Source organism: Glycine soja, chromosome 15 (genome assembly GCF_004193775.1).
Source record: "Glycine soja cultivar W05 chromosome 15, ASM419377v2, whole genome shotgun sequence".
NCBI lineage: Eukaryota > Viridiplantae > Streptophyta > Magnoliopsida > Fabales > Fabaceae > Glycine > Glycine soja.
This window is the reverse complement of record NC_041016.1, coordinates 2,905,805-2,920,089: the sequence shown is the minus strand read 5'-3', so window position 1 is coordinate 2,920,089 and position 14,285 is coordinate 2,905,805. Positions and strand designations below refer to the sequence as shown.

At 29.3% G+C, this 14,285-nt stretch overlaps 1 protein-coding gene and 1 long non-coding RNA gene across 2 annotated transcripts; both read left to right on the top strand.

The window, feature by feature from the left end:
* Nucleotides 1-2,127: 2,127 nt before the first annotated feature.
* Nucleotides 2,128-3,275, top strand: LOC114387574. Its single transcript, XR_003661350.1, has 3 exons — nt 2,128-2,462; nt 2,625-2,898; nt 3,002-3,275. It is a non-coding gene; the product is annotated as an uncharacterized LOC114387574 (long non-coding RNA).
* Nucleotides 3,276-11,394: 8,119 nt separating this feature from the next.
* On the top strand, nt 11,395-12,111 carry LOC114385737. The gene has a single exon (XM_028345788.1). The coding sequence runs from the start codon at nt 11,559-11,561 to the stop codon at nt 11,853-11,855; it is 297 nt and encodes a 98-aa protein (XP_028201589.1). The 5' UTR covers nt 11,395-11,558; the 3' UTR covers nt 11,856-12,111.
* Nucleotides 12,112-14,285: the final 2,174 nt, after the last annotated feature.

Here is a 14,285-nt window from a genome sequence, read left to right as displayed (position 1 = left end):
ACTCTTCTCTCTTATCACTCCCTCCCCAACAACTACTGCTACTTATAACTAACTCTCTTCTCAGCCTCATGTTATTTTGTTTTTCGGGGCTACCTTATGTATGCAAATGCTAATCGTGTTATATATATAAATATAATACTTTTCCTTCTAGCTTCTACTGTACTATTTTTATTTTCTGCACGACCTAATTGTTCGAATCCCATGTGGCAGTAGCTAGCTACTTGTTTAACTTTTGTGAGGAACGCTTGCATAAGTTCAGCAAAAGTTTATTGAACTATTGCTCTGGTTTTTTTTCCAAGGTATGAAAAACTGAAAGCAGCTTTGCGAACAAATCAAATTCCTTCCTTGTGTGGTGTTCAAGAAGAATTTGATTTAAAGTTTCCTTTTTTGATCAAACGGATAGGATAAATACTTTTTCTTTAAAAAGTACAATATGACGAACTACAGCTCATAATTCTCGTGGATAGGGCTTCATATTTAGGTTGAGTTTGGTTGTATAGAAGAGAATGCAACAGAAAAAAATTACGTGAGATTTATAAGAAAAATATTTGAATTAAAATAAAGAAGGAAAAGTGTATGACTCTTATTAATTTTTGAAAATTTTCATTTCTTCGCTGACCAAAAGCGCATGAATGATGTCTTGAGTATTTTTAGGATGTTTTTTCTTTGAGGATAAGCAGAAAATAAAATCAAAATCCAGTTAAACAATAACTATGAATAAAAACAGTGGACTGTGAAGAGTTTTGGGCTTATTATTGGAGTAAACTGTAATGGCGCCTCACAAACTTGGGCGCGGGCCGTGTTAGCGTCAGCCCATTGGAATTGAAATTTGTTGCATTAAAATCAATAAAAATATGTGTATTTTTATTTTATTTGAAAAGAATTGAAACTTTTAATTTATCCTTTTTGTTGCCTATTATTTGTCATATATAATATCTATTAAACGGTTGGGACTTTGGGAAAATATTTTTCTTCGCGAATCGTTCTTATCTCTACAACAGCATATCGATGATGCTACCAATTTGATTCCTTAAAATATTACAGTGACCAAAAGCAATGCAGGCAGCTAGCTACTTTATGACGTGTCTGGGCCTTTATATGTCATCCCGCACGTTGCATCCTTAATTTAAACTAGATGCGAAAAAAAGATAAGATAAGATGATTTGCCACAAGGAAAGAGATTAGCATGTTTAACTTTAAAAATTACAAATTGTGTCCCGCTAACCATAGTCTAATACTAACAAGTACTTGATAAGGTCCGGGTGTCTCCCTTCTCTCCTGCGTCGTTTATGATGATAAAATATGTAGTTTTGGACTGTATCACTATTTAAAACAAAAAAGTAAATCCCCTTTATATATATATATAGATGTACAAGTACTTATACTCAAAGCTTATCATTATTAATGTACTTAGCCTTTTCAAAAAATAAGTTAGTAGAGATTATTAAGATAGTTGATCCCAACATGTTCTATGATCACCCTAAGACATACAGAAATAATTAAGAAGTGAATGAAAATTTTAGTAGATATCAAAATGATATCCCTTTACATGAATTTTTGCACGATTGAATTCTTATAAGTTACACATCTTGTCTCAGTCCTGCACCGTTTTAGTTATATGTAATTTCGTTATATTTGGATTAATAATGTTAAACGTGTGATTCATAGTGTAACAGTAAGTGCCACCAAATTTTTGTATGAAAATAAAGGCCATAGTTAACCATCACGCCAAAATATTAAAAAGGGATACATTCTTGATAACCCTCGAGTGACTTAAAATTATAATTAATTTAAATGAATTAGTAAATAACTGAATAGTTTTCTCTAAGAGGCTAAATAAAATAAATAAATGATATATTTATTATTTATATGTAAAAACTGGTTGTTAACTAATATTCAATTTAATAAGAAAACGTATGACATACTAGTCTAAAGTAGCTGCCTCCGACTTAAGGATATATATAGGAGTGGGAATATGTTTTTTAAGGTTGATCTGACATAATTAAAACGTGTTTTTTAAAATGAATAAATTTTAAAATAAGCCCAAGCCACACGTATTTATCAAATAGGTCTAATTAATTAATTTGAGCTTGATGTAACCTAAGACATAATATTCCAAACGATGTAGGTTATTTCCTTTCTTATTTGTGGATGCCATAGAAATGTATTTCTTAGGACGAAGTTTGACCCATTTTTCATATATTTCTTTACCTTCTAAGCTTTGGCACAAGTTAATTATTGCAATCCCGCAAAGACCTTTCTTTCATCACCTGATGTCACATTACGTACTAGCTAGGCAATGTGTGGGAATTTTTCTACTGCAGTCTTTCCTTCCTATTCATATCTTTCACCAACATTCCTAAACTTAAATCCTCTGTTAGCTACTAGTTAATTGCAAAGATCTGATCTCTGAGCCTCTCACTCTCAGCCTCAGGTGCTGCTTCTTGGGAACACTAATTAAGGTCGGTCACCGACTAGATTTATAGTTTATTTACTCTTCACTTCTGTTTCCTTCATGTTTCTTTAAAGCACTTTTTACCCCTGCTAGCTGCTCTGATCTTAATTAATGCATACATGTATGTATGTGTATATATATATATATATACTTACTTTTTGGCTCCCAGGGTGACTTCTAGTTATCTTCAAACTTAAGGAGAAAGAGTTGCAGAAAACAGTCAGTATCTGCAGGTGCAGCAGCATCAAGATTCACACCGCCTAATTTGCTAGGACTTCAGGACTGCACACGCTTAATTATACATACATATATACATATATGTTAGCTCTTTGTGGAGTGCGGAATAAAGTTCTATTTTAGATGTGGGAATCTTGATGATGCTGCATCAGCAAATACATGACTAGAATTCCCGATTCAGATCGAAGGGAAGCATGCCATGAGAGGTGAAAAGATTTTGATATTATATCTATCGGTATTGTTGCATATGTTATTCATGCATGTGGTTTGTCCTTTCATTCTGCGTACTTTTTTTAATGTATGTTACAGGAAGAAGATTTCAACAAGATAGGACTCTCCCAACTTGTCCACTACTGGATAAAGAAACGAAAATAAAATAAAATTCATGAATCCCATCATGAGTGTCGTGTCGTCTCTCTTTGTATATATTATCTTATTTTCCTTTAATCTGAAAAACTAGTTTTTTCTTTCTTTCAAGAATTTCGGTGGTATATCTGATATGACGATAATCAGTTACAAGTATTTCTGTGTTGGGGTGACTGATCTTTTGTGTCTTCGCTTCTGCATAACTTTGTTTTTGATATGTTCTTCTTCAGGCATGAATTAATTTATTCAATCTATCTATCTTTCTGTATAGAAAGGCCTAAGCTAGGAATGAAAAGGGTACTTAAAAATCACGAAGATGTCCGTCGGGAAACTCAATCTAGCTAGTTTAACGAAGAGAAAAGATATAATCTTTTAAGACTGTAATATCTAGATTACGCATATCCCATAATGTATAATTAAATTATTGTTGGAACACCCTCTTTGGGTCTTCTAGTCAGAAAGATGGTGTCATGTCGTCCCTCTTTAATTAATTAACATAAAGAAAAACATATGAAGGGAATCTAGACACTTGAGCTTATAATCCAAGTCGGCTTCTTTATGTGGAAGACAAATAATTGTTATTTTAAATTTGAAAGGATGGGTAAGGAGAACTATGTTCAGAAGATTTAACTGATATCAGAATAGATAATTAAATAAAGTATGGTTAGCATGCACTAGCTATTTGCTTTGTGTGCATAAACACTAATACAACAATATTGGAAGTAAGGAGTTAGGGGAGAGCTAAAAGTAAAACCCTAAGGAAAATTTCATCAACAGATCAAGTAATAAGAATCACACAAACAAAACACCACATGTCTAACTTAAAACCTTTAAGATGTCATGCATATATGCTTTTGTTGTTAAGCTTGTTTGTTTTATTTAGATTTCAATATTTGGATAGATTTTTCAATAAACACTAGTGAAAAAAAAACAAGATAAAATGAATTCAATTTTTCTAATAAATTAAAATTAATTTAGACATTTCAACTTTTTCAAAAAAAATATTTTATTTAATGAAAAAAAAATTAATTCATTTTATTTTCTTATTTACTCGTCTTATATAAGCATTAGCTTATCGAAAGGTTTATCTAAGTATGATCTTAACACTATTCCGCACAGAATCACAGTTGACACATGAATATTAGATACCTGTTTTTATTTATGTGTTGAAGTTATTTAGACTTGGTAGCCAAAGTAAACTATATTATGCATCAATATTGATTTACTTCACTTTTATGATGCTAATTAAACTCTTTTCAGTTGAAATAGTAATAAAGCTGCTAAATGAAAGGTATATAGTGAATAAAAATAGTGCTTTCTAAAATTAATTGAGAATATAAATACTTGTTCAGAGTGAGGTTTCCCTCAATTAATTAGGACCAGAAACAATCTCCTAGTCCGTGTGTTGTGACTTACTAGAGTTTATAAATCTAATTTGATCAGCTTAATTACGGTACTAAAATTTTATTTAAAGAATGAACCATAGTCTATCTTATATATTCTAAAAAAATAGAGTATAAAAACCATACTAGGTATACTATACCGTAAATTTAATTTTGGTATTAAAAATAGATTTTATTGATCTAATAACATATATACTTAATCTAGCTAATTAAGTCTATATATAAGTTCTATTTTAGGTTGAAGAGAACGATGGTGATGATACTAGTCCAACAAGGGAGCAAAGGTGTCAGTTATTTTAACGCCCAGATTAGTAAGTATATATACCATACTGATAGTATATGAGATAGAAAGTTTAACTTGTGATTATAATATTTATTAGATGAGTTTTTTTTTTTTTTACTGTGACATTAATATAAAATATTTATTAATTTTATCTATGATTAATCTTTGAGCACAATGAGATAATCTTAGAGTACAGTGAGCCCCTCTAACCACGCGCTAAATAGTACTAGTATTTTATAACCCGTTGCGTGAGTTGGTAATTAAGATTATCTGCCTAATGTAGCAAGCACAGTGTAAGGTATGCTTTGATTTGAGTAGCATATTAAACCCCATATTGGTCCCTCAGCCCAAATCTGGGTAACAGCCCGAATATAGCTAGATTTTAATTAAGTCGAAAGTTGTTGAAGCCCTATTTTTTTAACTCTGATTTGGTTTGATTTTAAGTTGAAAGTTTTGAAGCCCTATTTTTTTTCACTCGAATTTAGTTTAATTGATTTTAATTAGATGAACTAGAAGGTGAAACACATTGTTATGCTTTCTTCTGTTACGGACCCTCTCTCTCACCCAACTAGTTCTTATATTTAGGAGATTTGACTCGTTTAAATGCAGGTTCATTTTAAAAGATAAATGTTGAATAATGATAGTTAAAAAATAATCAATAACTATTATTGATTTTTATTTTCTAATTAAACTGTACCATGCACTTCAAATGATCAGTCAATCCAATCCTTAGCTGAGGATATATCTACACTCACACAACATGCTTTCAAGAGTAGAACATACACCAAAGGACTCTAACTTGCTAGTTCGGTAGGTTAAACACAAAGTGTGAGTGTTGCAAATTTTATAGTATTATCTTGACTAAATTTCCTTGGAAATATTTTTTAATTAAGGGTTGATTAGAGGAATTCAGAATGTTAATTATGATATTAAGTGACTTCCGATGTTGCTGGAGAATTAACTTGGATGACAATTAATAAACTTCAGATTTTCTGTAGTAACAAAAGTAGGCATTAATTGTCATCATACCTGTATTCTCTACATTCAAATTAATTTCATGCAGTCAATAATCATGATCCGGCGGCTCAATTTTTTTATACTTATATTTAATTATTTTTGTTAAGTTTTAAAACAAAATAAACGGTAAAGATTCCACGCACACACATGCACGACTACAAGGAGAAGGAGCGATCATAAGGAGGGTTATGAAATTTGTATTAATACCTCTTATTGTTTTCGCGTTTTTTGCATGGGTAGTAGATCAAAATTGAAGTGTTTAGCAACTCTATATTCTAATAAAAAAATTAATTGATAAGAGAAGAAAAAATGCAACACAACATGCGGGCAAAAGGAGGCGTTGAATGAATGGTATGTTGAAAAGACCTCAAACAGACCACATGCAAGACCCTGATTCGGCAACCAATAGAGCCCGGACTGGTGAATTGCTTTTTTTTCTTTTTTGTGGGGTTTTAATTTAATAACTATGATAAAGATCGACCGTCACCATATGTGAAACAACAACAGAGAAAATAATTCATTTTGTTTTCATTCCAAGATCCAAGATTGTTCAAGCCTTTTAGTTTTAGGTTTGGGCAGATAGATTAAAAATTTAAAATTAGATGGAATGTAAAATATAAATTTTATTTGATTTATTTTCATTATGTTATACGAGATATTTCAGTTGAATTTTAATTTTTTTCTTAATCGAAAAGTTTGTATGATTGTTTGATAGACAATTTTTTTAATAACTTCTTAGTAATTTTTAATAATTTTTTAAATGTTACTTCAAGTAGCAGGATTTAAAACACTGATTTCTAACTTTTTATATTTTCTTATAATTTTATTTTTAATATATTTATTTAACTTTTTATTGTTCTTTTTAAATAAATCATAATTTTATTATTTTTTTCATTTTATACTTTTCAATTAGTTCAATACTTAATTTTATTAAATACTTATAATTTAATAAGCTAATTTTTCAAATATCAGTTTTCGGTTATAAGTTAACTTTTTAACTTTCAGTTAGTTTTGTTAAATATAATTGATCTTTCTCTAATGAAACGCTAAAAACTGTGATGTATATTTAAAAAATTGAACACAAAATTTATATATAAACTCAAACAACATATTATTTGGGGCAAGTGTAGTGTAATTATAAATACACTTGCTTTTAATTTGCAAGTTTTCATAATGATTATTATGGTGTTTATTTTACATAATCTTATTGAATTCACAAGAATGTAAAAATGAGAATATGCATTTATTTTCTTATTTGTTAGAAGATAATCAAAAAATATTTTGAAGCACAACTCATTTTTAGGAATCCATATTTACATGTTTCTCCATCTTCATATCTCCATACAAAGGGATGAGAATCTTAAATTCCCACAAGAATATTTAAAATAACTTCTTATTTTCTTCTTATTTAATCTTGTTTTTATTTATTTAATATTTTTATTTTTAAATTAAAATAAATTTAAAAACATCCTCAAGAATTAAAAATATACTAAACATCTTTGATGAAAAATATATTTTCAAACATATTATTCTAAAAAAATATAATTAAATCTATGAAACAAAGACAATTAACAAGTTTCAGCTAATTTAACTAGTAAATTATCGGTCTCATTTTGTGCCGCAATCTGGCAACTTGTTGCGCTAAGATGTGTTGGTCCTAAAAATAACTTTATTTTTTGTTTTTTTATAAAAAAAAAGGTAAGATTAAAAAAGATTATATAATTATTTTCACCAAAAAGTCATAGTATATTATGTTATTAAATAATCCAAAATTGATTGTTTCATCATCATCATTTTTAATTACAAATTGTCTCTTTTGGGACATTCGATCACTTTTCAGTACAGATTTGAAATTAAACATGAAGTAAATAAACCCATGCATTAGGAAATACTGTATAAAAGTATTCTGGTTTTGGTGTTCAACATCTGTTGTTTTGCTAGTTTAGAGGTTTGCCATATTGTGATTGGTCAGTGGTCAAAGAACATCTCCGAAATTCAAACGTCGTTCTCGTTCCTGCAGAATCTGCCCGTCCCAGATAATTATATTATTGTCTAATACGATCCCGCTAATTGGTAAGTTACGATGAATCTTAACGCTGCATGTTATCTTATAGTATTTAATATATAGTCTTCACCACAAATAAACAGAAAGAAAAACAAGTAATAAAGGATAAAAAAAAATACTAAAATAGTGTAGTACAGCCCTGATGATTTTGGTGCCAAAACCTAATTGAAATTGACAAGATTAATGCCATGAGAGTGAATAAAAAGGGTCTATTTAGAGGTAATATACATATATAATATAGAATATGGTAGCACCTTCCCACCTGATCGACCATGCCTTGTGCAGCTCACATGCCTGCATGTGGGATTCCGACATGGCCAGCAAAACCATTGTGAAAACTCAACACCTCATCAAAAATTCATAAATTCTTGCTTCCAGAGTGCCATTACCATCATCTCAAGTTTTTGTTTTCGACTTTTGCTGCGTTTTCAATGTGAAACAGGAGATAACACGCCTAACAAGCTAGTATTCCCGTAAAACATTAAAAATCTCTACTCCTGTTTGAATTACGATTTTTCTTTAAAAATAATTAATAAAATTTTTTGGGGTTTATGATCATAAAAATGTCATTGTTTTGTTTTATATAATATTTTTATGATTTTAATTTTTATGTACTATTTGTTGTGTAAAATATTTACACTAAACTAATAAAGAATATTATGTACAACTTAATTATTATAAACAATAAATTTATCATAATGATAGTTTGTAATCAAATGATCTTATAAAAATCATTTATACTATTAATTGTACTACACATATTATTTTCTCTCTTTTTTATTAATTTAAATATTCTCAAATTAGTTCTTTTATATATATATAATACATTCTTTTGTCTAGGATGGTCACCAGTTTAGATCAATCCGATAATCAAAATTAAAAAATTTAAACTGATTCAAATAATTGTTTTAATTCAAAATAGAAACTATAAATTTGATCAAATTGATTTGAGTCTTAAATATTGATTCTAAAGACTAGATAAATTCATAATCTACTTTATCAAATGATATCTTTCAACTTTTTTTATTATTATTAAACCCTTTAGAAGGCTTTAGCCTAGTCCGTCTAGTTTTCTGGCACCCTTCAAGTAGAGTTAGACACTCAGTTCACACATGTGCTAATTAATTGTAATTTAGCATCAATTTTCTTTTCTTTTTTCATTTTTTTTCCAATTATTTATTTTCTATTATTTTAATAATAATTATGATGACCACCTTATTTGAAACAACTCTAACATGATGAAGTTGGTTCAATTTGGATTGAAAACCCAAACCGATTTAAATTTAATCACATGAGAATACAATATTTCTCAAATTAATCCAATCCACGTGTATCCTTACTTTTGTCGATAGCATGGAAGATGAATATTTTTTTTGCTAGAGAAAATGTTTAGGTTGATAACATTACACTATTAACAAACTTCACTAATAACATTTTTTGAAGTTTTATAATTAATGAAAAATAATCAAATATTTGATTTTTTTTACGAAATTGTATATGAACAGACAGGAATCGTTGGTGGAATATTATACATTTGCAAGCTAAATTTGAAAAAAAAAGATGGTTAGTTCTTAATTCTTAAAAAAATAAAATTGTAGTACTAATTAGCCATGATTACTAATAATATATTTGGAAGAACAAAATACTTCTTTACTTTTGTTAAAATAAATGAATAGATATGTATTTTACGCCAACCACAGCACCCCACGTGTCATGATGTTTGACCAACCACGTCATGTTTTGACCAACACTAATTAGTAATTAGTACTGATTATAACTTGATTGCAGTGCTGCACCGAGAGGGACAAGGTCCTCAGAAAACATCATAGGCTCGAATTTTATGCGTACGTGCCAGTCAAGCCATCTCAAAAGGAAGGAAAACACTTGGTTCACATTGACTCAAAATAGACCTACATATATATGCCCAACCGAAAAATTGATGTATATATGTACTTTTTACACTAATTTTGTTTACCAATGATAATGATACTTACATGCATGTGATTGCAAAGTTTTTTTGACCAGTCAAATAATCTTCAAAAAAAAAAGTTTTCAAATCATTAGATTCCTTCTCGGTGGCTATTTCATATCCTTTCTTTTTGAAATTTCATCTTCCTTTTCTTTACTTGTCAATTTAACAAATTAATGCGATATATTTTAACTTATGCACTGTGTAAACTGCAGTACTAAGAGCGGCGAGATCTATTAAAATATTAATACAAAATGAATAACAAATCAATTCACTCACATGATAAGTTAAGCAGGAACACCCACCCCCCCACCCCCTGAAAATTTTAATAAAAACTTCAGCATAAAAAAATTTTAAATCCGAAAATATTGTTTCACCATCTTAACTACTGGTCTAGCTACGTACGTAGTTGCAATACCATGTGCCTGTGAATTCAAGCCTGTAATAAATTAGTTAATGAGAACAATAATATGGGTGTTATTTAAACTAGTGGCTGTGATGGTCACAATTCTAGCAAGCTCGACTTGTAGGTTTTTTAGGCGCTAAATTTTCTTTAAATAAGGAGTGGACAAAAATAGAAATTTATATATATCTAGATCGATAAAATTAAAGGGAGAAAAAGTTGCTTTAGCACCGAATCCATGGACAAGAGGCAGGAGTAAAGTGCTGTGTTATTTCGATGATCATAAGATTGACCACATTAGCCACTTGCAAATTAATTATATCCCTCCTTTCCCACAAATGTGGTTTTAAAACATTGAAAAAAGGGGAACAAAGATTATGATTAAAGGTATATATATATACATATATATTGTTTCATTTAGTTTTTTGAAACCTTAAAGAAAGAGAAAAATTCAAAACTAATTTCAATAGTGACAATTGACAAACAACAGTCACGTTCATACGAATAAGATGTGAATCATGGACACTAGTCTCTTAATATACTCATCAACACCTATAATTTAAACACATTTTTGGACTACCAAGGAGATGCAGAGTACTGTCATCCATGTGCACATTTTTCCGCTGAAGGAAAAAGCATCTTTAACTGCAAATTAGGCACAATCTAAACATCAGCCATTCAACAAACTTAGAAAGGGTCAATAGGAAAAAACTTCGGATGCTCGCAACTGTTTCTTTGAACACATCAAAAACAGTAGAAATTATCAAAGAAACAAAATAAAAATTAGTGAAAATAAAAACTGGTGGAGTAACAGGCACAATCCTCCACATGAGAACCAGCTAACATTTTTGTCTGCAGGGGGACGATTTTAATAAGTGACTGCCGATTTTGGAACCGTACAAGATGTGTCTCCAAAAAGAATCATAGCATATCCGAGGCGATTTCAATGGACAGGGTTTCATGTATTAGCCCCACCACAGTGAAAAATGGGGCACCAAGTGTAAATTAAAAAAAAAGTTGCTTAAAATAAAATGTTCTCCTATTGTTGTTTATTATTGAATTTATCATATATTTACATGTAAATGTATTTTTATATTTATTTGTATGTATGAGCAGTAGTAGTGTAGTGAGTGGATATGTATAAGGCTATATATATAAACTCAGTACTGACTAGCAAGAAAGTAGCAAGCATTGATGATCTCTTTGAACCCTTTACATATATACCTATACCTACACAGTCCCACAGTGACTTTTTTCTTCTCTCTTATCACAATCTTCTTTCCTCTTCTTCATACACACAAAGGATAAGGCTCATAGTGTGGTGGTATCTATCACATTCAAAGTTCCTCTGCTGCTTGTGATGGATGAGAAGAGAAAGGCATCAAAGAAGGACACAGGTTCCTTTTCTTCCCCAGGGTCATTATTCTCAAGGAGCACCTCTACTTCAAACTCTCCTCTCCTTAGAAGCTTATCTCAAAAGAGTTCTTCATCTTCTTCCAAATGCAATAATAATAATCTTCCTAGGAGCTTCTCACAGAAGAACCCTTCCATTGGCCGCAAATGCACCAAATTAGCTAAGGAACAGAAAGCAAGGTTTTACATCATGAGGAGGTGTGTTGCCATGTTGGTTTGCTGGCACAAGCATGGGGATTCATGAAAGAAGTGCACAGATCTTGTGCTTAGTTTTTATTGGTTTATGATCCTTTTATTGGCCCACTTTGAATACTATAGATTCGATTGTAATTACGAGTTGACTAAGGTGAGTTATAAGATTTACACATTGCTGGAAATATGTATATGATCAATTGGACTCCAGATTAATGTCCCCCTCCTACGTTTGATTTTATCTCTTACACCTAAACTTTAGGATGATTTTTAAAATGAATGGCTAATTAAAACTTTCATGTGTTAAATCTTATCTTATGTCTCTAATTCTGTCTCTCTCTGCTGTATTTCCTGAGAGAAAGCGATTACTTTTGGATAGTGCATATTATTCTTGTCACTATAATAGTATTTGGATCTGCATTGAAAATCCAAGCTACATTCATTCTTCGTTTCCCCTATATATGCAACTTACCAGAGCTCAGTTCTTTCTTTATTCTGTTAATTTTATTTTTTTTTGTTTTTTGAAAGAAAAAAAAAAGGTCTTCAATTAAGCCAAAGACGCCTCGCAAAGGAAAATTTTGCAGTATGAAGTTAGATATCCTTTGAGGCCGAGGGGCTTAGGTGCCATCCATAAGTGAATTTGATGACAGTATGATTGTAAAGATAGAATCTCTCCTTTTCCAATCTGTCCCCACTCATCTTAATTAATATTTCATCCATTAGGCCTTTTCTATTGGAAGATTTAACCTTTCATCACATTCTCTACTTTCTTTTCCTAACATACTTTATTAATTGAGATTTATTAAAAATTTGATAATTATAAGTAAAATCCATTAAATAAATAATAAGAGTTACAAAACTTTGTAATGTTAAATAAATTTTATTTAATACTCCTTCTTTTCCTTTTTATATATCTTTTAAAGTTGTTTTAAAAAAATCAAGAAAGACAATAATTTTTTTTTATTCTAATAAAATAGTCACAGGATTATCTTTTTATGTATTTTTTTCTTCTTACTCTACAATAAATATATATGTAAAATAATTAAATATTAAAATTAAATAAGTATATAATTGATAAAAGAGTAATTAATATAATCTTGAATTTTGAAAATCACATAGAAATAAAAATAAAAATTTCCAAAAGTCCAAAAACTTGAAAAGAATCGAAAGGAGTAATAAATAATTTGTGAAAAAATGTATTGATGAAAAAAAATCAATAACACATTTTATTATTAATCAAAAATACAAAAGTACGAAAGAAACTCTTAAAAAAATGGAGTTACTGAATCTCATTTCTCATGTTTTTGGGTGAACGGCTATCTTTTCCAATAAATATTTATACATAAGTTTACTCAATCAGAGACTCTTATTTCTCACGCGTTATAATTTTATACATTTTTTTTATTCAATAGAATTTTAAAAAATATATATAATTTTATATTTTTAGTTAATTTTTAACACTTATTATTTTTATAAAGATGATACTTATTATTAGAAATTTAAATAAATATTGTAAGTTGTTTAATAATTAAAATATATAAGTTTAATTAAATATTAATTTAGTACTTTTGCGTATCTTACAATATTTCATTTTTCTTATAATATTAGTAGTTTCTACCACTAATTTGTATAAATCACTTGTTAAATTCGTATGTCAAATAATTTATTTTATCTACAATAATATCGACAACTATCACTTAATAAGTTAATATTAACTTATGATTTCATCTAAACACCCATAACTAATAAGTCTTTGAATTAACTATCGTGGACTTCTAGCCCAATCACTATATTAACTTAACAAGTTTGACTTATGCATATATTCCAACTTAGATTTTTTTTAAAACAGTCATTTTATTTGAACATGAAGTCCTTTAAAGAAAAGTTTGAAAAAAGTGATACTTAAATATGCATGTGCTATTTAAATATATACTTTCACTAAAATTATCTAATAATATTTACAATCTATAATAAATCATTCTATCTATTAGGAATAATAATAACTAATAATAAAATTAAAGATCATATAATGAAAACTAATATAATTTAAGATATAGTAATTATTTTTAGCAAATAAAATTGAAATTCTTATATTATATTGTTAGTCGTTATTTACGACTAACTTTTATATTGAATAATTACATAAAATTAACATATTTCTTTTAATTTATGGTTCTTTTGTAGGAATTATACATATTTTCATATTTAGCTTGATTTTATATAAGAGATATTTCCATTTTATGAATTAATGTTGAAACCACTTCTTTTAGGTTAAAAGAAGAGAAAGTTCAAGTAACTGATGTCTCGCTAAGCGGGACATATGTGCTTAGTGAGTAACATCCGCTAAGTGAGGTATGCAGCTTGCTTAGCATGCTAGGAAATCCTAGAAGAGGATCAGTAAGAGATGTGATCGCCCAGCGCGCAGCAAGCTTGCCCAGCAAGTCATTTGTCTCTTCTCACGCTTAGCGAGCCAATCTCGCTA

Excerpts from the sequence above, each read along its gene's own strand:
- LOC114385737 (XM_028345788.1), top strand. The coding sequence starts at position 11,559 with ATGGATGAGAAGAGAAAGGCATCAAAGAAGGACACAGGTTCCTTTTCT.